General features: G+C 36.7%; 1 protein-coding gene across 1 annotated transcript in view; it reads right to left on the bottom strand.

The window, feature by feature from the left end:
* The window catches only part of LOC128501687 (sodium channel protein type 2 subunit alpha-like), a 36,562-nt gene extending 13,416 nt beyond the window's left edge, over positions 1-23,146 (bottom strand). Inside the window, exons 1-14 of the mRNA XM_053471252.1 lie at positions 22,979-23,146; positions 13,975-14,276; positions 13,037-13,155; positions 12,018-12,107; positions 10,997-11,125; positions 8,801-8,892; positions 8,415-8,624; positions 6,477-6,546; positions 5,568-5,709; positions 3,743-3,949; positions 3,219-3,362; positions 2,702-3,088; positions 1,850-2,039; positions 792-1,030 (exon numbers count right to left, since the gene is read on the bottom strand). Coding sequence (XP_053327227.1) covers positions 792-1,030; positions 1,850-2,039; positions 2,702-3,088; positions 3,219-3,362; positions 3,743-3,949; positions 5,568-5,709; positions 6,477-6,546; positions 8,415-8,624; positions 8,801-8,892; positions 10,997-11,125; positions 12,018-12,107; positions 13,037-13,155; positions 13,975-14,235 — 2,280 coding nt within the window. The 5' untranslated portion in view covers positions 14,236-14,276; positions 22,979-23,146. The remainder of the gene's footprint in view (positions 1-791; positions 1,031-1,849; positions 2,040-2,701; positions 3,089-3,218; positions 3,363-3,742; positions 3,950-5,567; positions 5,710-6,476; positions 6,547-8,414; positions 8,625-8,800; positions 8,893-10,996; positions 11,126-12,017; positions 12,108-13,036; positions 13,156-13,974; positions 14,277-22,978) is intronic.
* Between the last annotated feature and the right edge of the window lie 3,313 nt (positions 23,147-26,459).

Below are 26,459 nucleotides of genomic sequence, written 5' to 3'. Positions count from 1 at the left end.
ATAACTATAATCTCAGTATTGGTGCAAAATGAGGTTATTCCGATATAGATATTAGACAGAGTCAAATGTACCAATAGTAAATAACACATATGCCCGTTATATAACATTTTAATTGGATTACAGACTTTACCCAATTGTTGTCTTAAATGAGCACCTACTGAAGCGTGACGTGGCTAATTTTAGCCAAACAATCAAGTTGTGGACCTAACATAATGAAAATAGTACTACTACTACTACTACTACTACTACAACTACTACTACTACTACAACTACTACTACTACTACAACTAATAACAATAATATAAGTTTCATTATTTGGGTATTATATGGAATGAACAGAACTGCGTATACTTTTCATTTCTCAAGTTTCACTACTAACGCTTATGAGCCAGTAAACTGTACATTTCATTCAAATATGCTAAAAATAAGATTAGGCGATATGTTTTGTTTGTTTTTCACATAGTCTATGTAAATACACCATGTATATAAAACAAAGATCAATAGATCTGTAGATTAACAATTTACAATGATGGTGCTAATATCCATGAGTGAAACTATTCGTTAAGATATTATCTCACGCTATCAGACTGCAGGTCTTAAAGTCAGATGGATGAAGTATAAGACAGACATGGGGAAGAGTTCATACTATGTCCGCCACCAGGCCTTTTGTTAATATACATATTCCTTATGTAAATATTTATGGAAATTATATATTTAATGCATATACACAAAATTATGACACATGTTTACTTATACTCTGACTTTTTTACAAGAAATAGAAATGGATCTACCTGATTCCCAACTGTCAGCATATTCTTGAAATGCGTCGTCATGTGAGCATGTTCCATGGCCATGAAAATAGTGTTTAATATGATGCAGATTGTAATTGCCAGGTCTGCGAATGGGTCCATCACGACCATTGCAACAAACGTCTTCACTTTCAGCCACGCGTCACAGCAGTCCCAGATTAAAAAACAATCTGCGAATTTATACCAACAAGAGGGACATTTCTGTCTGGATTCTTCTATCTCTGAAAACAAACAAAAGAGGTCTGATTAAAAAAAAAAAACAAAAAAAAAACCAAAAAAAAACATTATCTTTTATTTTTTCAACATTACCGGCAGATTCAATAGAATTGTTACAGTGAAGTAGGAGTACCTTAAGCCATGATTAAGAACCCTAAGGTTTGAAACGCGTTGGCGTATTTTTTCTCAATCACTTGAGCACATCTCTTTTTTTCTCTTTTTTTGTCTATCATGTTTTAACTGGTCTAATTACATTTGAATTTTTAAACCCTTATTTGTGGAGCTGGATCTTCTATCTACACTGTTATTTGGATTAACCAAGGGTATGGCTCGGCCTTCTATCCCTGCAATTTGAAGCGTCTCTGCAAAACATCTAAATGGTGAGCTGAAGTTATCTTTGTTTTTTGTTACATTTTTCTCTATAATCAAGATGATTTGTTACTTTAATTTCTTATTTTTAGTGTTTACATCACAACCGCCTGTGACGTTTGTTGTCATAATTTTTATCATGTCATTAAGGCGTGCATCCCCTCTAGATGTAACCATATAGTGTGAATTCCTAATATATATGCCTCAAATGCCTTTTTTAACCCCTTAATGACAAAGCCCGTACATGTACGGGCTCAAAATGCATTGTTTTCAACGGGTTTAGGGACCGCCCATTGTCCTTAAGGGGTCAATAGTATTAATGAATAATTTAGAGCAATTAAGTTGATCCAAATGACTAGCACATAATCTATACTCCATAAGAATTCAAACCTTTATCATGCATATAAAAACGAATTATACACCCAAAATCGGCTAGTGAGAGTATACAAGTATACCTTCCGCTGTGTTCGTAAGTACACTAGCAGTACTCAAAGCCCTTTGCCTCAATCTATAGCCTTCAAGAGCATCTACGGAGAGTTTGTAAGAACTTTTCCTTCTTTTGTAAATATCTGTGTCTGTTGTATTCTCCTGTAACACAAGTAGCATTACATAAGAGAAAAATTCACAAATTGTATTTAAAAAAACCTTAAATATTAGTGCAATTCTATATGGAAATAAGAATATAAGAAGAGGTTATCTAATGTAAACGCTGCCGTTTTTAAGCATAAACAATAGCTTAGAATTACCGGTAAATGGGAAGCCACTGAATCAATAACTGTATTTGTTTATAATGTTTTAAGAAACCAAGCGATACTATAAAATAACTGTACACAATGTAAAAATAAATTCACCTATTTCAAGTTCCTTTTTCATTCTATACTCAAGTTTGAGTTGCCAGGTGAGTTACAGGGGTGACTACACTGATTGAACTCAAAACCACTCTACAACACAAAATGTTAAATCAAGGGTTATCACATTGGACACGGCAGACTCCTACCAGAGTCCCCAGAGCTCTCATATTTTTTGAGTTGACTTGACTACTAAAGTGCTGATCAACTGTGAGGTTTTGAGTTTAATATAGTCCTGGGTCAGCTTGCTTTCTCCTTGACTGGCAACTGAGTTTAACTTAACTTGATGCTTTCTGTGTGTGTGTATGTGATTGATTATTTTATACAAGCTGTTCTTAATACACCAGTGGAAGGAGCCTCAAAAGCCATGTGGGTCACCATCCTATTGGTTGACAGAGCAGCAAAGTAACACCACAGCTAATGCTAAGGTTAGAAAATATGTTAAAATCAGTCAGCAACCAAAAGACATAAGAAATAGGCTGTAATCTGTAAATGCTTCGTTGACTCCATGATCACCTCTGGGAAAAGTTGAGGGGTACCACCAGAGCCACCAACCAAAGAAACTGCCCCATTGCAATCTACTATGCTGTGTTTTTTTCCATTTATAGGAAGTAATGCGGAATTCCTGGATGATCTGCTTATCTGACTAAGGTTACTGTTACGTCGTTCTCCGTGTCTTCCAGGCACAAAAAGAGAATCCCTTCGACTGTCGTTATCTTCAAAAGTGCTATGTTCATCATCAGCAAAATCATTTTCTGACCCTACATCCTTTGCATGGTCTCGTAAACTAGAAATGCTGGCTCTGCTGTTTCTTCTTGGAGAAAAGAGAAACCCTTTGACACTCAGCTGCAATTAAGAAAATAAATAGATCAAAAACTATGAAGTATTATTATCTATCGTTACAAACATAGGAGCTATTTCTAAAAAGCAATCCTGTTCTTTTTCCATCCATTTTGTCCTCTCCATTACAAGTCACCTGTGTCTTCTGCTTCCATCTGTTCCTTCTTTCTTTTTCACTCTTAGAACTCAGCCTTGATACTGTAGAAGAGCATTCAGAAGACTCATCTAGCCCAGCTTCTTCATCCAGTGCTTGTGACTCAGCCAAAGCTACTGCTGCAGCCTAGAACAATATATTCAAACACCGTGACCAACGATCCATGAGGACACTAAAATATTTCAGTCAAGCAGAGAACAGATCAAGAATGTGTTCATACTGGATCCAGTTAAAAATGTTTTCCTCCGGACGTTATAAAAATGTGCTGCTTTACACTAAATTATTGCCTTAAAGAATACTAATAACATACTGGTTTAAGTTAAGAAAGACAATTCGGGTTTGCAGATGCTGTGGGTATCATCAGCCACATGTTTTACCACTCATTAGCCCATCCATTACAGGGCTAAATAATAAAATATAAAATAAAAGTACAAAAAAAGTATAAAATGATTTGTCAAAATATATATAGATCTTGATACATCTACCTGACATGTCCACTGCGTTACCTGAGCCTCTTCTTGTTGTTTTTTGAACTCTTCTAGCATTTGCTGAAATTCCACTTCTTTCTGCTTTGCCTCTTCTAATGCTGCCTGATTCTGTTCCTCATAAGCCATGGCAACTACAGCTAGGATTAAATTGACCAAGTAGAAGGATCCCAAGAAAATCACCAACACGAAAAAGATCATGTAGGTTTTACCGGCAGCTCGTAGGGTCTGATAATTAAAAATAAAATTATCACGTCAAAATCTGATTTCGGATCCAAGTTTCTTGTAATACTCAAGTTAGTTGTGAAATGACAATGAATCTCTTTTCAGTTTCGTCACACAGTCAAACCAATCCACTCAAAATGTTTTGTTGTTTAACTAAAGGCTGGACACTAAAGCTTTGCTGTTATATTTAGCCCTCTAGATGAAAATAAGGCCCAACCAATGTTTCCTTTGTTTTCCTCTGCTCTAGTGTCACTTTTAATATCTATTTTTGTGTGACCATATTACATGAACTGCTTTCAGAGCCAGTTAAGGTCCTATGGATCCTAGTGATCAGAAGACCTTAACAAGCTTTTTTATCACAGCTCTTTTAAGATGTTGCATCACTACGATATAAACTATGGATATAACCAACAAACATTCACTACTTAGTTTGGAGGTATATGCACCACTTGTGTAGACTCAGGGGCCCTAAAAATGTTTGCGTAGGACCACAAAATTCCTAAAGCTGACCCTCAACCTTCCTTGCGGAATTAGAGGCGGAAATCTGGCAGCATGCTTCATGAGAAGGCAGAAAGAGGTAAGTACTGGGTCCCGGACTTATTTCTTTATGCAACAAATTTAAAGAAGGAGGCAAGGTTGAGTGGGGTCATGTAACGTTACGTTGCGTGACCCTGCGGGAGTCGTGTGGCACTTCCCAACAAAACACTGCAGCCAAACAAAATAAACCAGCAAGGTTTTGCCCAGAAGCATTCTTGGCTTGAATGTTGGCCTAATTACACCAAGCTGGTCCTTTTAAACCCTTCTAATTAGGCCAGGTGAGCTGCAGTTAGCTTGGTCTTGATAAGGCTGTTGGGGCACCAGCCCATCCTGCTCTTCTGGATACTCCACCGCAGTGACCCATAACCCAATTGGCAAGTCTTAGTCGTGTTTTCTTCAACTTACTTATCTTTCCCTGGGGCTTCAATTGTATTTGGGCAAACAAGTTTAGACAAAGCAGGTTGTATATACAGCCCATCCACTACTGCACCAGACTTTCTGTCACAATACCCAAAGACATATTCACACACGCTAAAATACCTCCCCACACACTAACAACATACCCAGACACACATACTAGCATACCCAGTAAGACACACTAACACAAAAAAGTGAAGCCTCTGTCCATCTTTGATGCAGCTACTCCTGCGGGGGCACGAAATATGGCGTTACGTGACCCCACGCAACCTCGCCTCCTGGAAATAAGGACAATAGAGGTAAGTCCGAGTGTTGGGACTTGCCTCTTTAGCCCTACTCTATGAGCACACCTTTGCCCCCTCTGGATCCGCAAATGCAGGATAAAGGCTGCATTTTGACTGGTGTGGCAATTAGGGGTCTGCACCAGTGGTTTTTCAACCACAATTTATGGTGTCTGCCACCCTGCTAGTTATCTACAGAGGTAAACAGAGCCCTACCTCTAATAAGCCCAAAACAAAGGGATCGTGAGCCTCTGTTTCATTGCTCCCTTGCAAAGCCAGGCTCTGGATCTGCCCCATTTATGGAAGTTCATCGAATTATTTTCCAATCGTTAACAAAAGACAGTTATGGACTTCATGGCAAACCAATAACAAGTTTATATACACACCTGCTGATAAAGAATTTCCCAAGAGTCTTGTGTCATTAGCCGAAACAAAGACAAGAATGCCCACGAGAATGTGTCAAAGCTTGTGTAGCCATAATTAGGATTATTTCCAATTTTCACACATCTATACCCTTCTGGGCACTTCCTAATTATATTTAAAATAGATACAAACATATAAACAAATATTAGGATATGTTAAAATGAATTATTTTTCATTGCTAGGCATGATAGAACTGCTACCGTGTGTCTACTTCTAAAGATTTAAAGGAATCCCAGGTAGGAGATAAGCAGTAAGAGGCTATATAGATTTTGTAACCCGTATTATTGATTGTAACTAGCGTGCAGGGTGCACTGGCACGTCAGGGAATCTACCATACTTTAATATGTTCAGCAAATAGGTTTGATGAACTTGTAGTTACACATTAATTCATATCACATCAGTAATTGAACAGTGCTTTGTATTAACCAAACCGATTGTATTAACCGATTTATCTCTCTATTGATTTTAGGGGATGAAATCCCCACCAAAATGCTCCCTTCTACTGGTTGTGCACAAGTTGTGTTCTAAAGAACTATAAAGAAGCCCGACCAAGCACAAAATGATGATTTCACACAGCTGAGATGCTGTCAAGTTGAGTGGTGTCCCATTCTCCTCCCGTGGAGAACCGTTGAGATAGAAGCTAAAGCAGACATGCTGACTGTCGAGCCTCTTTGATTTATTTGGATTTTGCGTAGTTATTTATTTTTAGTTTGGAGCCCTTCTTCAACTCAGTTACCAGCTGTAATTTCTAGATTTAAATCGTTATTTGTCATGAAAACTATGGCATCTTGCTACAAGTTGGGCGTTTTGTGGTGTCATCCTTCAAGTTGCTCACAAGCATGAGCTCAGGGTCCATGTAAAGGCATTCTTACCCTCCTTGTGAATCTTTATCTGTATCACAAAGTAAAGGATCCTTCTGACCTTCCAATTTGTAATACAAGCCTGTTTGTGGAAACCAAAAAAAATGCATTACATCACCACATCCTGATAACAATGTAATTTAGAAAGACATCAGTCCTCCGGTAAAATGCTTTGGACAAAATACACACAATTGGATTGCTCTTTCCTAATTAACATTTATCATCGTAACCAGACAAATTAAATCGAGATGCTTCAAGTTACAGCTTGCATGGTATGTTCACATGAAGGGCTTGTCATTTTTACCAATCTGGCAATTGCCCTTTTTAAACATGAAATAATGGATCATATGGCAAAAAAACATGGCTTTCAGGTTTGCAGTCTGGCAATTAAAACAGGGCATATTGATCTAGTTATTATACGTTATAACAAAGCAAATGAATGAAGTATGTGAAAATGATGTACCCAGTCGAACGGATATCAGCACAACACACACCCATTGTTAATTTAACAGTGTTACTTAAAATGTCCTATTAGATGAGTTTACAATGTTCCATTTGTCTATTGTGTTTCACTGGTTTTAAAATCTGTTTGGGGGGGGTATTTAATTACTTTTGTAAAACACCTGTCAGATGAACCCTTGTATACATTAGTGAATGAAGAGTGCTCCTGATTATTGTTGACTTGTTATAAATCTTTTTTTCAACCATTTTTTCAATTATTTTTTTGACTACCCTTTCTCTGTTTAGTAAATGAGCAATTGTTTAATCTTTTGGAATGGATGTTATATATTGATTATATGACACTATATATATATATATATATATATATATATATATATATATATATTTGCATATGTTCTTAATAAATACATTTGCATTGTATTTGCATTTTTTTTTAAAACATCAGTGTTTAAATATGTTCAATATGGCATTGTAAATAGTAAATTGTAAATAGTCAGTGAAATAAAATCCAGGTAGGACTATGTGCTAAATATATTCACTCGCTGGCCACTTTATTAGGTACATCTTGCTAGCACCGGGTTGGATCCCCTTTTGCCTTCATTCTTCGTGGCATACTTTCTACAAGGTGCTGGAAACATTCCTCAGAGATTTTGGTCCACATGGATATGATGGAATCCCGCAGTTGCTGCAGATCTGTCGGCTTCACATCCATGATGCAAATCTCCCTTTCTACCACATCCCAAAGGTGCTCTATTGGATTGAGATCTGGTAACTGTGGAGGCCGTTGGAGTTCAGTGAACTCATTGTCATGTTCAAAAAACCAGTGTGAGATGATGTGAGCTTTGACATCAACAAGGCATTTTCGTCCACACAACTGCCGCTCACTGGATATTTTCTATTTTTTGGACCATTCTCTGTAAACCCTAGAGATGGTTGTGCGTGAAAATCCCAGTAGATCAGCAGTTTCTGGAATACTCAGACCAGCCTGTCTGGCACCAACAACCAACAACCATGCCACATTCAAAGTCACTTAAATCCCCTTTCTTACCCATTCTGATGCTTGGTTTGAACTTCAGCAAGTTGTCTTGACCACGTCTACATGCCTAAAGGCATTGAGTTGCTGCAATGTTATTGGCTGATTAGCTATTTCTGGTAACAGGCAATTGAACAGGGGTACCTAATAAAGTGGCCAGTGAGTGTATTTGTATTGAGCAAATTATATTTATAAATAAATTATATTTATATTTGAGCTAAATATAACTAGTTAAAGGGACATAGAGTCAGAAGCTGTATGTGTGAAGGAGCCAAAACCGCCCCCGTGCAGGAAGACATCTTCTAAAGTTGGTCTGTTGGTATCTGCTACAGAAGATGTTTGCCTTGTTCTGCAGGACCAGTCACATGTTTGCTATTCCTCATAATATAAGAGCATTAATATTAAATGTTGAATTATTTAATATAACAGGGCGTGTCCATAAAAATATCACTTACTTTCATTTTCAGGAAGTTGACTTGTGTCAGTTATGTTGAGAGGTTCACCATCAGGTCCTGTAGGCCACAGATAACACTTATTTTTAAGGAGTCCCATGAAAAGTTGTAGCCCGATTAGTGCAAATACGCTCAGGCAGAACACTGTGAGAACCAGGACATCTGAAAGCTTCTTAACCGACTGAATAAGGGCTCCAACAATGGTCTTCAGACCTAAAATGTGATGGTGAATTGAAATAATTTTAAATGTTTCTTGTTCTTATCTGTGTATTAATGTCGTTAGCTCTTTATACCTCTGATGTAAAACAAGGGGCGTTCACGCACAAACACAAAGACAGACGCTGCTGGGTGTACAAGGGACCTAGCACCTCACACCAATTACTACGTACCTGGAATTACAGAAATAGTTTTCAAAGCTCTCAATACTCTGAAAGTTCGAAGAGCTGAAACATTGCCTAGGTTTCCGACTTCTGTTACACACCTGTAGAATTTTGATAGCTCATATCATTATTTCACAATAATATTTTTTGGGGGGATTGGAACTCGTTTGGTTACATAAGACATGATGGGATACAGAATCTGGAACTCACAAAGTGTCTGACTGCAGTATGTGTGTAGAAGTATGATCGATGGAGCCCGGAAACACATAATGTATTTACAGAGAAGAACAATCTGCCCACTTTTCATTTCTGTAAAACAGTTTTTTTTGGTTTTATGTTATGTTTTTAGCATAATGCTAATAGGCACTGCTCTGCAAAACAGGTTCTGATTAAGGCAAACTGCTACACAAAGCAGGATTAAGTAAAGCACAAGAGAACCAATCAGAATAAAGGTATTAAGGACCTTATCAACCTTTTGGGATTAATTTGAGGTTAGAATCAAAGGTGCTTTATAGCAAAACTATCAGGCTGCACATTAAATTATAAGCACGCAACTCTTTCAATGGTAATTTGCCTAAAAAAAAGAAATACAATGCTATTTGTTTTACACTTGCATATATGATTGGTAAAGCACAAGCAGAATAAAGCAGATATATGCTTGCATCTTAAAGTAGATGCCTGTTTTCCATAGCAGATATTTATTAATGAAGACCTATTTTTTTTTTTTAGATTTTTTTAGATTTTTTTAGATTCTTAAATGACTTATCACGCACGTCCTCAATTGTAGATGCAGATACCTACACTGCATTTATTTACTAATATAAAAACAGATGTCCTCAAAAGCCATGCAAACATTATTTTGCTAAACTCAAGAAAAAATGTGAAAACAAGAAAATAAGGATGAGAGAAAATAGAGAGAGGGAAGAAAAAGAGAGAAAGGGAATATACGGGTGAAGAGACAGATAAAGAGAGAAAGGAGAAAAATGATGTGGATGAGAGAAGAGCAAAAATAGAGAAAGGAGATGAAGTATAGGGTTGGAGGGGAAGAGGAAGGGAAGAAAAAGGGGATACAGTAATGAGAGAAGGAAGTGGGAAGAAAGAAAGAGAAAAGGGGAAGAGGAGAACACCTCAACAGGTTATAAACAATTCAATACTGTAACCCAAACTTCCTGGACTATGTCCCAAAAACTTCCTGCAGTCTTTGGTCACATTTCATGATGGGATTCTAAAACCCCATTTAAAAAGTATTTAATATGTCTTATAAAGCACCCACCCTGCTGATTTTGTTTTGTGAGGAGCTTACTTGCAATAATACCTTAAAATGCCTTAAAATGAAAGTGTTTGTTGCTTTGTAACACAACTAATTGCTTAATGGTGCACAGGTACCCAGTGGGTTTAATGATAAAGTGGCACCAGTGATTCAGAGGAACGGTAAATAATAAATCCATGCCAGGATTAGATAGGATTCTTGATTTTGTAATAGGATACTGCCAAATTTCATGAAAACATTGTATCGGCCTTATTGTTGGCACTTTCCCGTCAATGGCCCACTGTTTTTGAGTTCTATATTTTATGCCTGTTTATGTTTTTTTTTTTATGCCAAATCATAAACCCAGTTGTTAAACCTGCACACCACACATCTAAGCTATTACCAGGAAATTGAAAGTATTGCATCATCACCAGAAACATTAGCGACCGCAGCCGCACCCACAGAACATGCTTAGCAGCGAATATAATATTGATAAGAAAATGCACTTATATATTACAGCTCTGCATGAATCTGCCTATTAACAAGGGTGGAAAACAGTAGAAAGTAGATTTTAAGAATGTTTATTAGTGCATAAATGATATTTACTATTTTAATATTTTTTTAAAGATAAAATGCATCCGGTTCCTGTATGGAGATTGAGGATGTTGCAAACTACTAAGAAAGCAAATTATATTTTAATTGACCGTAGCACTTAATAACCGATCCCTGCAGACAACATTGTATTATTGATGTTAGTAATCTATGTACCTTTGGAAATTTGTCTTTGGATCAAAATTATGTAGGCGTTCCAGTCCCATCGTTTTTTTACCTTGTTTTTTTTTTTGGCGTTTCGATCTTGACTGTGGTATGCTATGGTCCAGAAAACCTTACCTAGGTAGCCTTATCCCAAACCCAGTCTAACCTCTACATAACCTATATATAAAAATTATACTTACGCCAGCAAAACAACGCAGAAATCCAACCAATTCCACGGATCGCGTAGGAAAGTAAATTGTTCCAAACAGAATCCTCGTGCAAGGATCTTAATCAAAGATTCTAATGTATAGATCCCTGTGAATGTACGTCTGAAATGATACACAATTAAAGTTCTTTATGCATTATTTATGGTTTTATGTAGATCAGTGGAGCTTTAAAGCAGTACATCAGTTTAATATCATTTCAATAATACATTTCCAGCACCATTACTGGGAACTGGTAGCATCTCGGTCTCATACTTTATCTTCAGAGCTCTGTACTTGTTAATGGTATTTCATGTGCATTAATTTGAACGCTGGCTTTTAGCATCATGTTGAGAATGATTATAGTATAATTCTAAGCATGTTGGCAAAATCATCTGTTTAACATGTATCTAAAAATGTAAAGCCGTTAGGTGGTGTGAGTTTTGAGGGTCTCTCTGCAAAATGCAGTAACGCTCTTGAGATAAAGACCATTCCATTCGATCAACTCAATGACTCTTCTCACCTTTGACAGTGTAATGTTCCTAACATAGTAAAAACACAAGTCCCACAAGTACAACCCTGCTGTTGATCCAGAATAAAGCAAAAACTCCACATCCAAGCGGTTTGTTCAAATTATCCAGCCCATATTTAATAGTGTCAACCCATTTTGGGGTTTCTTTGTCGTAAAATTCTAGCATACTTAGTCAGCAATACATTTTTATTGACCTACGATAGTGGTTCTTAACCTTTTTGGTGTCACACTTCCCTTGTGAAAAATCGTACGACCACACCATGTTTTAACAGCCCAAAATGTAGGTTTAGGTAAGATGAGTTTGCATAAAACAGGTGCAAACCTCCCCAGGGAAGCCGTACCCCCACAGGTTAAGAACCCCGGGCCTATGGAAAAATAAATTGTTGGAAGATGCTGCTAATTAAACATATCAAACCATATTCAAAATGACCTGACACATGCTTTAGATTCCTTATTTTTGTTGTCTTTGTAGTAAGCAATACTTACTCTACATTCTTGGTCCAGTCTGGTGGGGAGTGCATGGTCATAAATGCACAGTTGGTCAAAATGGTGCACATTATAAAGATGCTGAATAATGTAAATCATTGTCAAGGAAAGCAAGAATAATTTTCTTTTTAGCAGCAAAAGAAAATCTGAAAATGTCATAGTGCAAATTGTAATGAGTTTTCAATTACGGTGCACAAGGCCACGTTGAATATTATGCTTTATTACTCATTTTTTTTTATCAAATTATTGCTTAGAATGCAAAATCTGCTATTAAAAAGAATGTAGTTTTTATGGCAGACAAATAATTCAATACTTACTCATATCTACTTTAATAAAGCACAGCAAGGACTAAATTCAGTGGCTATGGCTTAGGACAACAGCTGTTCATCCCTTTATGTTCCCCTGGCTCGCTATGCTTGTGCGTAGTAGCGGCGTTTCTTGGTTTACTCTGCATTGTAGCTGGCACAAGTACAATTAGGTGGATTACAAGGAAACTGAATTACACTGGGTGAGGTTTTATATAGTATCCATTGTCTCTTTGATCCTCTATGCCGCAAGAAGACAGGCATGTATCGCTGGAGAAGAAACATTTATATCAAATGGAAACAAACAGGAGAAGACTGCAATCACATAAAGGGGACATGTCTGGAAGTGGTCCAATAAAGAAGTAGACCAGAAGATATTTGGAGAACCTGTTAAATATGTCCTCTCTAGATCCAGACATACTGGTAGGTATATACAACTGGTGTTGCAGAAAGCGTTTGAGTCATTGGCCCAAAGTCTGTTAAACTTTGATGCTCTTGTCTCTCTGCAATTTTATATTTATCAGTAAGAATTTGGTTATCTCAAACAATTTATTAGCCCATCAATTTCAAACTATAACATAAATCTGTTGCATACTGTCACAGTTTGAAATACAGTTTTTAGTCTGTATTATTTCAGATACAATAAATTAATGCAAGACTTCTTAAAATCTAATATTAAAGATCTGACTGTAACACTTTAATGGTAAAGGATATGAATGGACCAAAATCTTTATAGCTGCTTGACGTAGAGGATTGAAGGGGGATAAAATATACAAGGCAGATGTGGCACTGAATCGGAAGATTGCCTTCCCTCTGTTCAACACTATGAATGTCTGGAAGAAAAAGGAGAATAATCATGGTTATCATGTCCTGGAAAGTATACATATAAAGTGTACCGATAGGCATCTGTTCCAAATGCTATACTGCATCTCTTAGCATCTTATAACCTGAGGCTTTTCAGTGCTGTGGTAAGACATGGCAGTTGTTCAGATTTTAATTCCAAACAATACAGATGGGGCAGTGAAAGAGATGTGGCCAGACTGATGCCTGGCTGGGCCTCTGCTTGGAGAGAGGCGGATGATCGTAAGCCACATCTTAGCCAAGCTTGAGTGGTCTCTTCCCTTTGGAAGAGGATCCAAGCACAACCTAGATGTTGTGCAGGAGGACCTACATCTCTAAACAGCCAGTTGGTCTGTATAATGTGTGAGCTTCAATATCCAAACTGGGGTCTGACACAACTCTTGCTCATCTCGTGTTACTCTACAGCCACCCAGACTACCGCTAGACAACATAAACTATGCCTTCAAGTCAAGTGGGAAATAAAAGAAAGTCATATGATTTTCTAACAGCATTATGACCAAGTTGCCTCAGTTCATTTCTTTTTAAAGATAAACCAAATAATTGGTAGAAATGTTGGTTAAAGCACAGATAAAAGTGATATTGTTAGGTGAATTCTTTTAAGCTGCAGTCTGGAGAACAGTTTTCATTTCAAGGTTTCAACCTTCACCTTACTGTGAAGAGCCCAAGCCAGCAAGCTTATCATACAAAAAGAATGATGCATTCGTATGCAAAGTGCAAGGTAAGCTGTGCATTTGTGGAAGGAAAAAACTTTAAACCATAATGCACCTTGGTGCCAACAAAACGAGACTTACCTTTTGATTAGCATAATATGGATCAAGATCTTGCAAGGGTTTAGACACCATCCCTGGTGGTATGTCACCATAGATAAATGGTAATTTTTTTCCAGCTTCCAAGTTACTGTTTGGGCTTTGACCATTTTCTTTATGGTTTTGTTTTTCTTTGGACTTTTTAGCTTTTTCCTCTGCAATGCGTGTCTCAATAGCTTTGAGAGACTCTCTGGTGAAATATTGAAAGCTGTCTGGACCAGGTGGTACAATTCGTATCTGCTCCATCTTTTCATGCTGATAAGTTCTCTACTTCATATGTAGTAAAACTGAATTAAAAAAAAAAAGTAACAATCACCATACCTTACCAAGCAACATATTGGTCATTGTATTTTCAGATATATGTGTGTGTGTGTGTGTGAGCCTGTGCATTGAATGCTTACCTGGGAACTCTCCAGGTTTTGACTAGGAGTCTCTGGCTAAAGCATTACTTTCGGGGTCACTTTCTTCTTTCTCCAGGGAGGGGAACAGTATTTGGCCATGCCTACTTCCACTCACCTCCTCTCCTACTCCCAATTTACTTAAGGCTTTCTGTGGCTAGCCATGCATGCACCTGGGCCCATGTCCATTTGTGGCAGGCACTACCACCTCGTGGGAGCCACTCTATCACAAGAAGAAAACCCAGCTAGGTAGCCTACCCTGGAAAGTTCCGAGGTATGACAATATGTTCGGCTAGTGGTTACAATGTGTCTGTCTTTGCATACCTGTAAGTTGATAATCAGTAACTGCATTTTTACTGCAGTTGTCCTTCAACAATCATAAAAATATTTATTTTATTTTACTTTATTTATTTGAACTGATAAATCTTGTAATTTAAAGAACTTGACAGCAGTGCTGAAATCTATGTGGGATGGATATCTCATACAATTGTTTTTCTTTGAGGTTTATTCATTACAGTGTTTGTTTAATTAATTTTTCAGAAACACAGACCTTAATGGAAAGTGAGTGCCAAGAACCAATTGGCCCATCTGATCTTCTGATTCTCAGTACTCTTTAAAACCACAGACATTAAATACATGCACTTATGGTTTTATAATCCCATCATCGTTGTATATTATCGTTGAGCGAATCCACTGGGACGATATTGAACGTAATTATTACAAATTATTTAAACTATTAGCTCTTTATGTTACCTTGCAGCTCTATATAATGATTTCAACAAGGGTTGAGGAAGGTTCTACTAAAACAGGATTACAGTCTAGAAATAAAAATGTCATTTAATCAGTGCATTTAATTCCTCTCACTTTGTGTAAAAAAGGGAGAATAATGGCCAATTTTATAAGAGAGAGAAGATTGTGACCTAATGAGCCCGAAGTAACAAGGAGACCATGTGTAGTGCCAGTAGAAACGTTGGGTCGGCTCTAGAGCTGTTAGCATCCCCGGGTTAGTTATATTTTGGGTGCCCTCTCCAGGATTAAGAAAGAAACTAACTTGGCTGTCGTGATTTCACAAACCTCACACCCTCAGTCACCTATATGGTGGGACCATCTCTCTTGGAGGCTTTTCTGTCCATCCCCTGTTACACTTCTCCATATTATTATTATTATTAATATTATCTTTTATTTATATAGCGCCAACAATTTACGCAGCGCTTAATACAATACATACATTCAAGGGATATGACAAGACGAGAATTGACAGACTAAGACAAACCGATACATTAGGTGGAGAGAGCCCGGCTCGCAAGCTTCCAATCTTGTTAACTATAATATTCATTGGGATTTTTATGATTTTTTTTTACCATAATATATTTGTTCTTTTGTAAGCAGTCCACCATTTCCTTACTCATCCCTATAAATCTCTTCTTGTACCATCAATTTTTACTGTATTTGTCATCTATTTCCTGTATTCTCCTACTCAAGGCATCTCTTCCTTCCTTGTTCTACTCCTTACTTTTCTTTGTCACTCCACATTACAGCATATTTATGTTTATTTCATTGTCCTTTTCCATTTATATTTTCTGTAGTACCTTTCAAGTCTTAATTATTCCAGGAAAGATATAATTATCTTACAATTTCCTTCCTGAGTTAGAATGTAACTAACTGCATTTCCCCAAATAGTATTGGATCTGCAGAACAAAGCTCACCAATTGTAATTGTTCCAAACCACCCAGGCTGTGATATGACTAGGTTAGTTGATTTCGTTTCCTAGGTGGCCTACCATTGAATTATGAAGCTAGCAACTTGATGGAGGTCAGGTCCTCTTGGCTTCAGCTCAAATCACCATTATCTTTACTAACTTGTGGTCCCCAAATGTTTTATAATCCACTATATCCTATGTTAACATCCTATATAATGCTATATTCTATAATCATATCCCAGGGACTTAAAAAGTTAAAGCTTTTTGTTTTTATCTCCTTCTTTAACACATAAAACTGAATTGACTAAGTGTCTGCCAGCCTAATTCCAGAGTAAAGAATAACCTGTAGGTCTCATGAGACTTAGTTACCAAAACAAGCTAATTATTATATCCTTATGCACTTATTCTGTCTTGATCCAGGCTTTGAGCTTATAACAATTTCTTAGAAAAGCAAAATGAAATGTACTGTGACAGAGTCAAAATATTACATGTTACCATCAAAATGTTATATGCGCTACATTCTTGTATTGATAAGAGCCTGAAATTGGCACAAAATATATAAAAATACAGAATGATACCATGTAATCCAAAAATGTGTCTGGGCAACTGTTGTTGGATAGCATGCCCCACCATGTGTTCATGGGGGCTACTTCCAACTGGACGTCTATAGCTTCAAGCCTTTAAATAATAAAGTATGACTGAGTGGATTGAGCGATTTTTTGATTTCACAATATCATGCTATTATTATAAAGACGTTTATAGATGTAAACATTTAAAAGTTTACTGGGCATTCTAATCACATGCATATCTTAGGTGTTTATGTGTTCTTCTGTGTTTAATTATTAACAAGGTATTGTTTAATCTTTTTGGGTCCGTTGAGTTTAGCCCTTCGATGCTCATACTTACCATATCATTGTATATTCACTGCTTTATGTTTTGCAAGTTGCAGGCAAAGGCATGCGAGTTAAATCATAACTCACATATCTTACATAAAACTCAGAAAACAAATCTAAACAACCCATACGCCTACACCATATATATTTAAATGTAATAAAAATTAAGTCAATTATTTGAAATAACAAACAGAACCCCGGATAACCTAAAAAGGGGCAATGACTGCCCTTTAATTAACCTCACTACCTCACTCACTCCCATCCTCTTTTCATGGAATGGGGGTTTTATTGATAACAATAAACCCATCTCATGCCTCTCCCTCATCCTTCACCTTCTTCCCAGTGGGATAAGAGGGGTATTAATTGATTAAGTAGCCTTACAGGTTATTATACCCATTGGGGTGCGGGGGTTAAAATAAGAAAAAACCCACTCTTTGGGATAAAGGGGGTAGTGACTGTAAAAATCACCCTGTTGGGGGGGAGCATTCAAACTTTTAAAGGTTATCCTGCCACAATCCATTTATCCACCACCCACTAGTAATATAATAATAGGCAACATATGTCAAAACGCTATCAATTAAACTGTCATGTTCCATGGCATAAAGTGAATAATATGTAGGAATAACCAAAGAATAGAAATTATAGGATATTTTCAGTATTTCACCGAAAAGCTTAACATTCAGATTGACAGCTGTGACTCAATTGTTCTCATACTTTACTTAAAACATGTCCTTAAGCGGAAATGATATCTCAAACATGATGTATTTATTACAATTTTGGCTCTGCCGTATTGAACCATAGAGTTTATAAGTTCAAAGTACACATTAACCACACACAGTTGTTCTTTGAGGGTTAATTTAATAATTAACCCTAGCTTTCATGATACTATTCTGTTATGGATATGAAAAAGACTTTCATCTGTTCCACGTTAAAAATTATATTATTTTCACATTTAAACAGCTTGTGGAATACCCAGACAGGTAAAAGATCTAACCATGTTCCTCAATTGTGAATGCAAATTGCTTTTTTTCTTCAGATTACACACACATAATGTTTTCATGTTATCATACCTCATGTAGACGCTTGTTGACAAATTGTTACCAAACGAAGACGTAGCCTCCGGTTCTCTGCACAGTTACAAAAACGAATCCCCTTGAGCTTTGTCACAAAGCTTTGAGGAATGGCTAGGTGCGGTAGAATAAACCCGCGCAGCAGTGAAACCCACCCGTGCTTGTATCTACAGTCCCCAAGGATAGGAATATGTGTAGCTATGCATTGAACGCTAAATATAATCACAGAAACAGCATTTTTTTTCTTTCTACAAAAAACATAACTCTAATAAATACTTTGGAATTGGCCATTCCCTGCAAGCAATCATCCGCCTACATCTCCAGATGGGAAGATGGTGGTCTGGCCATGGCCTGTCCACTAGAACTCATTACTTGCAGGAGACGTCTGTTAACGTTCCTAGTCATCTACGTGCGACAATTATGGATATTTGGCTGTCAATTGTATATTAGAAATTTCTGAAAAAATCCAAATCATGAATCATTTGATAATGCTACTTCTTATATTTTGATATACCCAGGGTTTTTTTTACGACTAAGATGTGAGAAAAACAAGCATTTTAAAGTATTCATAAACAATAAGCCTATATAACCTTAGCTAACCCACTTTACACTGCAAGTACCCTTTGTCTACAGAGAATGTCTCATGTCTATTTATGTGACCCGAAAATACTGTTCTTTATATCAAATATTCAGATCTGTCAGTCTCGATATATGTACTGTGACAAAACTCTGTAGCTGAGGGTTTTTTCATTTGGGATCTTAAGCACGATCCTCTAGAGCAATAGAGTTTCGGTAAACTGTGCATTTATATGTTCTGGTTCAGAAAACAAAAAATCTCCAAAACAAAATCATAGAAATAAAGCAAAGCTCCCATTGTAGACAAAACACACAGGTCCAGGTAGGTAATGCCACATTTGGCTCAGGATTTGATATTTTTAGGGCCCTTTCCTTTCCCTGGGAGCACATGGTAACTTCCTCTCCCCTCGACAGTCTCTCCAAACCGGTCCCTTGAGGGAGTTTATATGTCCATCACCTGTACGGGATGCAGGTCTCATACAAATCCTGGACTGGAAACTTGAGTTGGCGCATTGGCCCATCATGCTGTCCAAGTGCTCCACCTCAGGGACCCATACATACAATTTGCACATTATCTGTACATAAAAAAACACAACAAAACACCTCCCTGAGGCTGTACAGTGTCACAGTACCCCAAAAGTGACACAATGAGGAAAGGGGACCTCGATGAGTAATCCAAGAAAAAAGTAATTTCTATGAGAATATTTACACAGTTGCCTTTTTTCCTCCTTTACATCGCAGGATTATAAATAAAAAGAATAAAGTAGAAGATTTATGATTCAGATATACTTGTTCTGCGGTTTTGTAACATCCCAATAACTGCTTGCCTTTGAGAAGCCAAATCCTTTCTCTAGATTCAATCAAATGTGGATGGTGTGCACTGAAGGTGTTGTGGGTGGGTAAAGCGTGTTTTGGACTACAAAAAAACTACACCTGAAAATTACTTTTTTTGGATTATGATCCAGCCATGGTAAAAGGGCAAGGTAACATTGTTATTCATTTCTTGATTTTCCACCAAATCTAAAATCTCTCACACAATTACTCTGATTGAAAAACAAAACCCGCATACTACAGATGTATGCAGTTTTAATATAATAGTATAATAATAGTGAAATGCTTTGCAGGTGACATATCCACTTTAAATGCCGCTGAATTGTTCACTTATCTGCCTCCCACTAGCAACAATAATACGGTGGCCTGGATAAACCAATCTAGGGACGACTGCAAGCTGTTTTCGTAATGCTGTGGGATTTAATGCTGAATATTGCTGATGACTGAGTAGATAATAACAAAGGAATCTGACCATTTGACAGTGCAAAGGCACGTCATGCTGAGAACCATGATCGTTTTAAGGACAGATATCTAGGGGTAATAGTTGAAGTACAGCACCTCTTTCCATGACCACCATGACTAACCCCTCTGTCCATATGAGATGCCGGTGACATTACAGATACCCTGTTGCATCACACGGCAAGTGTGGAAAAGAAGCCCAATGCTAAGGCTAGCCCACATTGAGATAAATTGTGTTAAGCCAATTTACCTGCTCGCAGGTCATACAACTACCCGTCCAGGTCGACGTCAGCCCCGCTTGGCTTGACTGCAGGCATAGCTTTAAATTCTCCAAATGACCTTAGAAAACCAAGCTAGCTCTAGCCATGCCTCCTGGGTTTATCCAATCACTGTAGTCACACCTCTCGGATATGACGAATTATTCGGGGAGGCCTACATAAAACCTGAAGTCTGGATTACTGACATTTTGCTTTGACTTTCAGTTCCTGAATCTCAACCATCAGATTTCGCCTACTGCCTTGCTCTATGTACTTGAAGTATGGACTCTATTGCTTGTGGTCCTACATCGGTGTTCTACACCTTGTTGGTGGGCTCTAGCACAACCATGGCTGAATTCCCACTTAAAAACTGGTACCTAAAAACATTTTATATATAGCATAACTACTTTTTAACAAATGCCACCAAAAAAACACTCCAATTACATTGTATGTAAAGTTTACACAGTGCTGAAGAGTTTATCAAACTGTATCGTCTTGCACATCATAGATGCCAATCACTAGCTTGACAATTTGACTCCATGAGAAAACCTAGCGATTTCCACCGATATGAAATGCATATCTCTTTACTTCTTATGAAAGTCTACACAAGTATTTACACGGCTTTGTTGTACTTAATATATATTCATGTATTTAGACTATGCAAAAATAGTATGTGTTTCTCTATGCTTAAGACAAAATAGTTAAGCTCAAATGCATTTCGAAGTTTAGAGCCACTGCAAGGATATTGACCTTATTAATGCTACCTGCTTCCAAACTGGATCACAATTTTGAAATGGTAACCTAGTTGCATGATTAGTAAGATTACAAAATGACAAACCTAATAAATACAACAAAAAACAAAACAGCTTTTCTTACGTGCTTCATTTTATGGAATCCAAACTGTTATCAAACTATGTTGCACTCCATATGTAGCCAGGTTATCAGTCGTTTCAGAAGGAATGACTAACATTCAGTGGGTGGAAGTGATTATAGCTTTTAAACTACCGGTGGAAAGGAAACTTTTACTGATCAGTGGGATAATATGTAACACACAAGGCAAGTTCCGATTAAAACAAAGATGGGTAGCTTGTTACTTGTAATTAAAAATAATTGGCACATCTGTATTCTTCTATATTAAATTAACAATATTAAATTAATAATTAATTAATATTAAATTAACAATATACAATGTATTTTTAATAACACTTAAAAAAACAATATGCAATAAGCTCCACAGCCATCTAGTGTGTTTATTGCTGTAATACAATGTTTTTTCAGTTGCTAAAATATTTGGGACACTGACCACAGGCTAGAAAAGGGCGCAGACACCTGCCCCCACAGATTGTCTATCACAATCAACAGGTAGATAGTGGAGACGAAAAGAGGACATTAGAGGTCTTATACCGCATGCTCTTTAAGGTAGACCTAAAGAACTAAAGATCTATTTTAGTTAAGCCTTCTCGGAAGAGCACAATGTTTTAAGGAACAATCCCAAACGTTATTATAATCAATGAGCTACAAAAAAAGTTACAACAAATACCAAAAAAGTATGACTCATAATAAATGATAAGCATCAACATACATGATGGATAAGGTAACATGTGAGCTATTACATGTGCTAGCAGATGCATGTCTTTTCTCTTTGATCCGGAATTAGCAATGCTGGTATGTTTAAGCAACAGTTTTTAAAAAAACCTGTTGGAGAAATTCCCGATCTATATTTTTTTTCCATGGCACCGAATACATTTATTGTCTTTTATTATTGCTCTGTTGCTTTTTCTACTTGAGGTTGTGAATTCTAGAAGTTGACATGATCAGAATTTGAGCAGAAAACATTGTCCTCCGGCCACACCCACAATCAGAAAAACAAAGCAAACAGGTTTTCTTAAAAAAAAAAAAACTTCATTGTTAAATATTACGTTAGCTGAAAAAATAAAAAATCAGCTGAAATGTAAAAACCATGCGGTGCAATTTAGCTTCAATTACCATTCCCTCAGTACGGAGACGAATAGGCATAACTAGAATATAATTAGTACATTGCTACTTGACAACGCCCTGGAAAATTTAAATACCCAACCTCATATTCTCTTTCAGTGGTTCTTTTGTTCTTGCACATTAGAAGAAAAACAAAATCGCTACTCTTCAATATAATCTGGGTAATCAGTCCATCTATGAAATGTATTTTATTTATTTTATAATAATAAATATTCTCCGTATGTTAAAAACAAGAGGAAATTCGAATTGTTTCTGTGAAAACTTATGCAAGATGCTAATAAGACAGCTAGATATCAAACACCTCTAACTGTGAGATAAAAGGGTGTTCTCCGAGAAAGCCTGTCCACACAATTAAGAAAGAACATCGCAGAGCAAAAATAAGATGTTTTGGGCCATAAGGAATGTTCTTCTTTCTTTTTTTTCCTAGGAAAATGAATGCTGTCTACTCCCTAACACTTACAAGAGACATGATATCCATCTGGGATTACCATATCATATGGAAAGCTGTCCTGTGATATTTTGATTCTCCCTTTTGGGCAGAGGATAGATAAGGAAAAAGAAATCATTATATACTTATTATAATGCTGTTACAAGCACTAAACAAAAAAACAACAAAAAAAAATTACAATATCAATCTGCCTAAATTGTAAGAGAATTATTTGCGATACACAGCCGATTATTATAATTTTTTTTTTAAGCTGTAAATATTAGCTAATTTAAATTGGCAGTTGTAGAACTTTTTATATTATCTCTGTCAGACCATGTGTCTGAAAGCTTGAATCTAATAAGATAAAATGCACTGTAATCTTACCTGATGAGAGGAAAATTGGAAAGAATTGCACAGGTTGAGATATGGTCCTGATATTCTTCTCAAGAGACACTTTCGGCATAGAGGCACAAAACAATTACACAGGAAAGCATTGTTTACATTGCACGGCTTGCAAAACAAAAACCAGACCTCTTCACGGTATTCTCCATTTCCTTTTACTGAGCTTCTCTCTATGGTTGGTCATTCAGGGAACTGCAAAATAAATATAAAAAGTGAATGTAACAATTCAACCTGACAGCTCCATCTACTGGATTTCAAAGAAAAAAGAAAAATCAGACAGAGCTTTGAAAAAAGTAAAACATACAGAGAAAGCTGTACGCAGCATCTCTCCAAACGTTAATCTCACTTCAATCAACATTGTAAAGTTACATGCTTTGTTATCTAATTAAATGAAACTGATTTATATACCCTGAGAGCAGCCATCTTGGATTCCTTTTCTGATGATTTGGCTGATTTTTCTTCCTCATTAGGTTATTTCTTGCTGTTAATGACTACACCCACCACTTTGAAGTTATACCCAAGGCACCGGTTGCAGCAATGCTCCCTATCGCTTGTCTACTAACTTTAATGAGTACCCTTCTCCCCTATTATGCTCTGCTTAATGTGTCAATGTATGGCGTTTCTTGACTTCTTCCAGTCTTCTTACCTTGGGCCTCTTTATGGTGTCCGGCAGCCAAGAGGTCTTGTCCTACTGGGCAATGTTGTTGTTCTTCTTTCTGCTGGCTGGGCCCTTGCCATTGTCTTTACTGTGGACTCCTTTGTTACCGGTATCATATAATACCACTCAAGTAATGCTAATGACTCCACTTCCTAATTGTGCTTTCTTCCTAGACGTGCACATGGCAAGCAAAATTGAGTACATGAGTCACTCTTCAAAAAAGAGTGGATAACCAATATTTTGAGGTATTTCATTCATTGCTTGTTAGTTTTGTTTGGGGTTCTTTCTCTATTTTGGAGATTTGTACGAATGCACAAATTAGACAAACGTCTTTAACAAAAAAGGTTTGTATGAATCTAAATGCACAAGTCTAATTCTTACTATATTATCACTGCTATTCAAACTGTAGCAAATTTTACAAACTGTGATGTTATCTATGGACTTCTGCCGTGATCTTTATAACTGCTGCATTCTTTACAAACTCTACTGTGACCGATGTACTACACAACTACCCAACACACTGCAGAATATGTTGGCGCTATATAAATACATGTAATGTAATGGACATTGAGCTAAAAATAACATACAATGATGGCATTTAAGTTAATCACACATAGCTGTTTTTTTTAACATGTCATTTTTATTCTAAAGAACTATTAATGATAGATTGCATCATTAGGCCTTGAGGAATAACACAATAGTCACTTGCACAATATCATCTAAAACAGACTTTATAGGGTATAGGAATTATACAGGGCTCTAAAGATACGATCTAACTTTTTTTTTCCCCTGACAGCGACTTAAATTATAACAGAATGTACTTAAAGATATATGCAAATTTTCATATGTTTTTGACAGGTAAACTTTTTACTTTAACGTATTTCTTTTCACCATATGCTTAGAAAGTAGTGTATCCCAGCATGTAGTAGAACTTATTTCTCTGAATTTTCTCTTAATTTCAATATATTAAATAATAAATATTTTCAAAATGTCCTGATTGCCTAAGACCTGCCAACCTAGGCCAGAACACATCGCTGTATGGAGGCACAGACTAAATTAAAAATATTTTACAATATATTGCATAGTAAATTAATTAAAAAAGGCTGAAAATAAATTTTTACTACAAAAGAGCACTTCAAGTGAAATAATGGTTCTCTGACATTTCCAAAAACGCAGAATTGCATTTGTATTTGGTTTCTCTGACTACTGCAAAAGCCCCTCGAGGTTTTTTGAAGAAAAAAAAAGAAATAAAGTTTGATATTTCAAAATCATGTTAAATCTGGAGAAAATGTTCAAAGTGTAATCTAATTCTGTGATACATTCTCCCTAGATGTCTGCAAACCTTTGTCAAAGGATCTTGGCTCAAGTCTCGTTTATTTGTTTCTACATGTTCATACCAGTTCATGGTAAAGTAACATAACATATGACATCGGTGCAATAAAATTATAGTACATGACATCATAAACTAGGTAATAAAGCACGCGGTATCACAGACACAGTGGACAGAATCGTATTTCTTACGTATCAATAATATTTTTGTCCACATTTGCGGTATAAGCAACCTTAAGTGAGAGTATGAAGAACTTCATTTTCAGCTGTAGCTATAGAAAAACTAACAAACAATTGTCCCAGACTAAATACGAGACAAGTCTTTAACATCACGGAAATTGTCCCAGGTTCTGTATTATTCAGACTACCTGACATTTGCAACAATACACGGTATGTATTTACAGTCAAAGGTTTTTTAACCTAAAAGGCTAATCTCAGTAAAATGCCAGTAAACTTGGCTCAAGGACGTGACACTGATTATCAATCAATTATATTCAACAGTGTATTTACTTTGAGGGTAAGTTGGTGTTTTGCTGTTAATTCAACTTTAGAAAGCTTTAGAAATATGTTTTCCGTTTGAAAACAATGCGATGATATACTATGTTACTCACTTAGTTACCCAAGTCTGTCTTATTATAGCGGTCATTTTCATGGGTTTCCTGCTTGGGTGAACACCCAAATAGCACTATCCACCATATACTGCAAACATGGAAGATACTGGTCACACGTCGTAATCCAAAGCTCCATGGAAGGATTTGAGAGGATGATGCGTGAATTGTCCCCATTTTACATCATATTACAGTAGCAGAGTAATATGCCCCTTAGATATTTACAAATATTAAAGTATTTCTTTGGCTTCTTTCTCTCACACTGTCTGATGGGAGAAGCCAAGAAGCCACAAACTTTAAATCAGTTCAAAACATTTTAATTAAGCTGCCGGAGTACATGCTGGGATATCCAGAAAACCTGGTTCCAGCCCTTGAGGACTAAGGACAGAGATTTCTACCTTGGCACTAAATTCCCAAAGAAGGGAAATGTAGATCCATCTGCCCCAATGCGTCAAGAAAAGATGGCACAAAAACGTATGTTGGTTTCAAAATGAAAAGCCTTATGAAATTAACTGATGAAATTGTATTTGTTTCCATTAACATTTATTAAATGAAATATATTACATTTAGGATGATATAGCAATGATACAATTGACTAATTTTCCAAAACCGCCAGAATCATATTTTTCTTTGTTTTACAGATATTATAGATGGAAACAGACTCTTACATATCTTGTGTATAGAAGAGAGCTGTCCGTTGTGCTGAACTGTATTCAGAAAGTGCAAGCATACTGTGGTGTCTGGGAGCTATGCAATAATAATCACAACCATATATTTGGAATACCACCCCAAAAACCGTTCTGCCAAATCTGCATATGCTGCCCCCCGAAAGAGCTAATACTACGAAAACATTTTGTGAATGTCCACA

Source organism: Spea bombifrons, chromosome 7, assembly GCF_027358695.1.
Source record: "Spea bombifrons isolate aSpeBom1 chromosome 7, aSpeBom1.2.pri, whole genome shotgun sequence".
Lineage (NCBI taxonomy): Eukaryota > Metazoa > Chordata > Amphibia > Anura > Pelobatidae > Spea > Spea bombifrons.
This window is presented reverse-complemented; position numbering and strand designations above follow the sequence as displayed.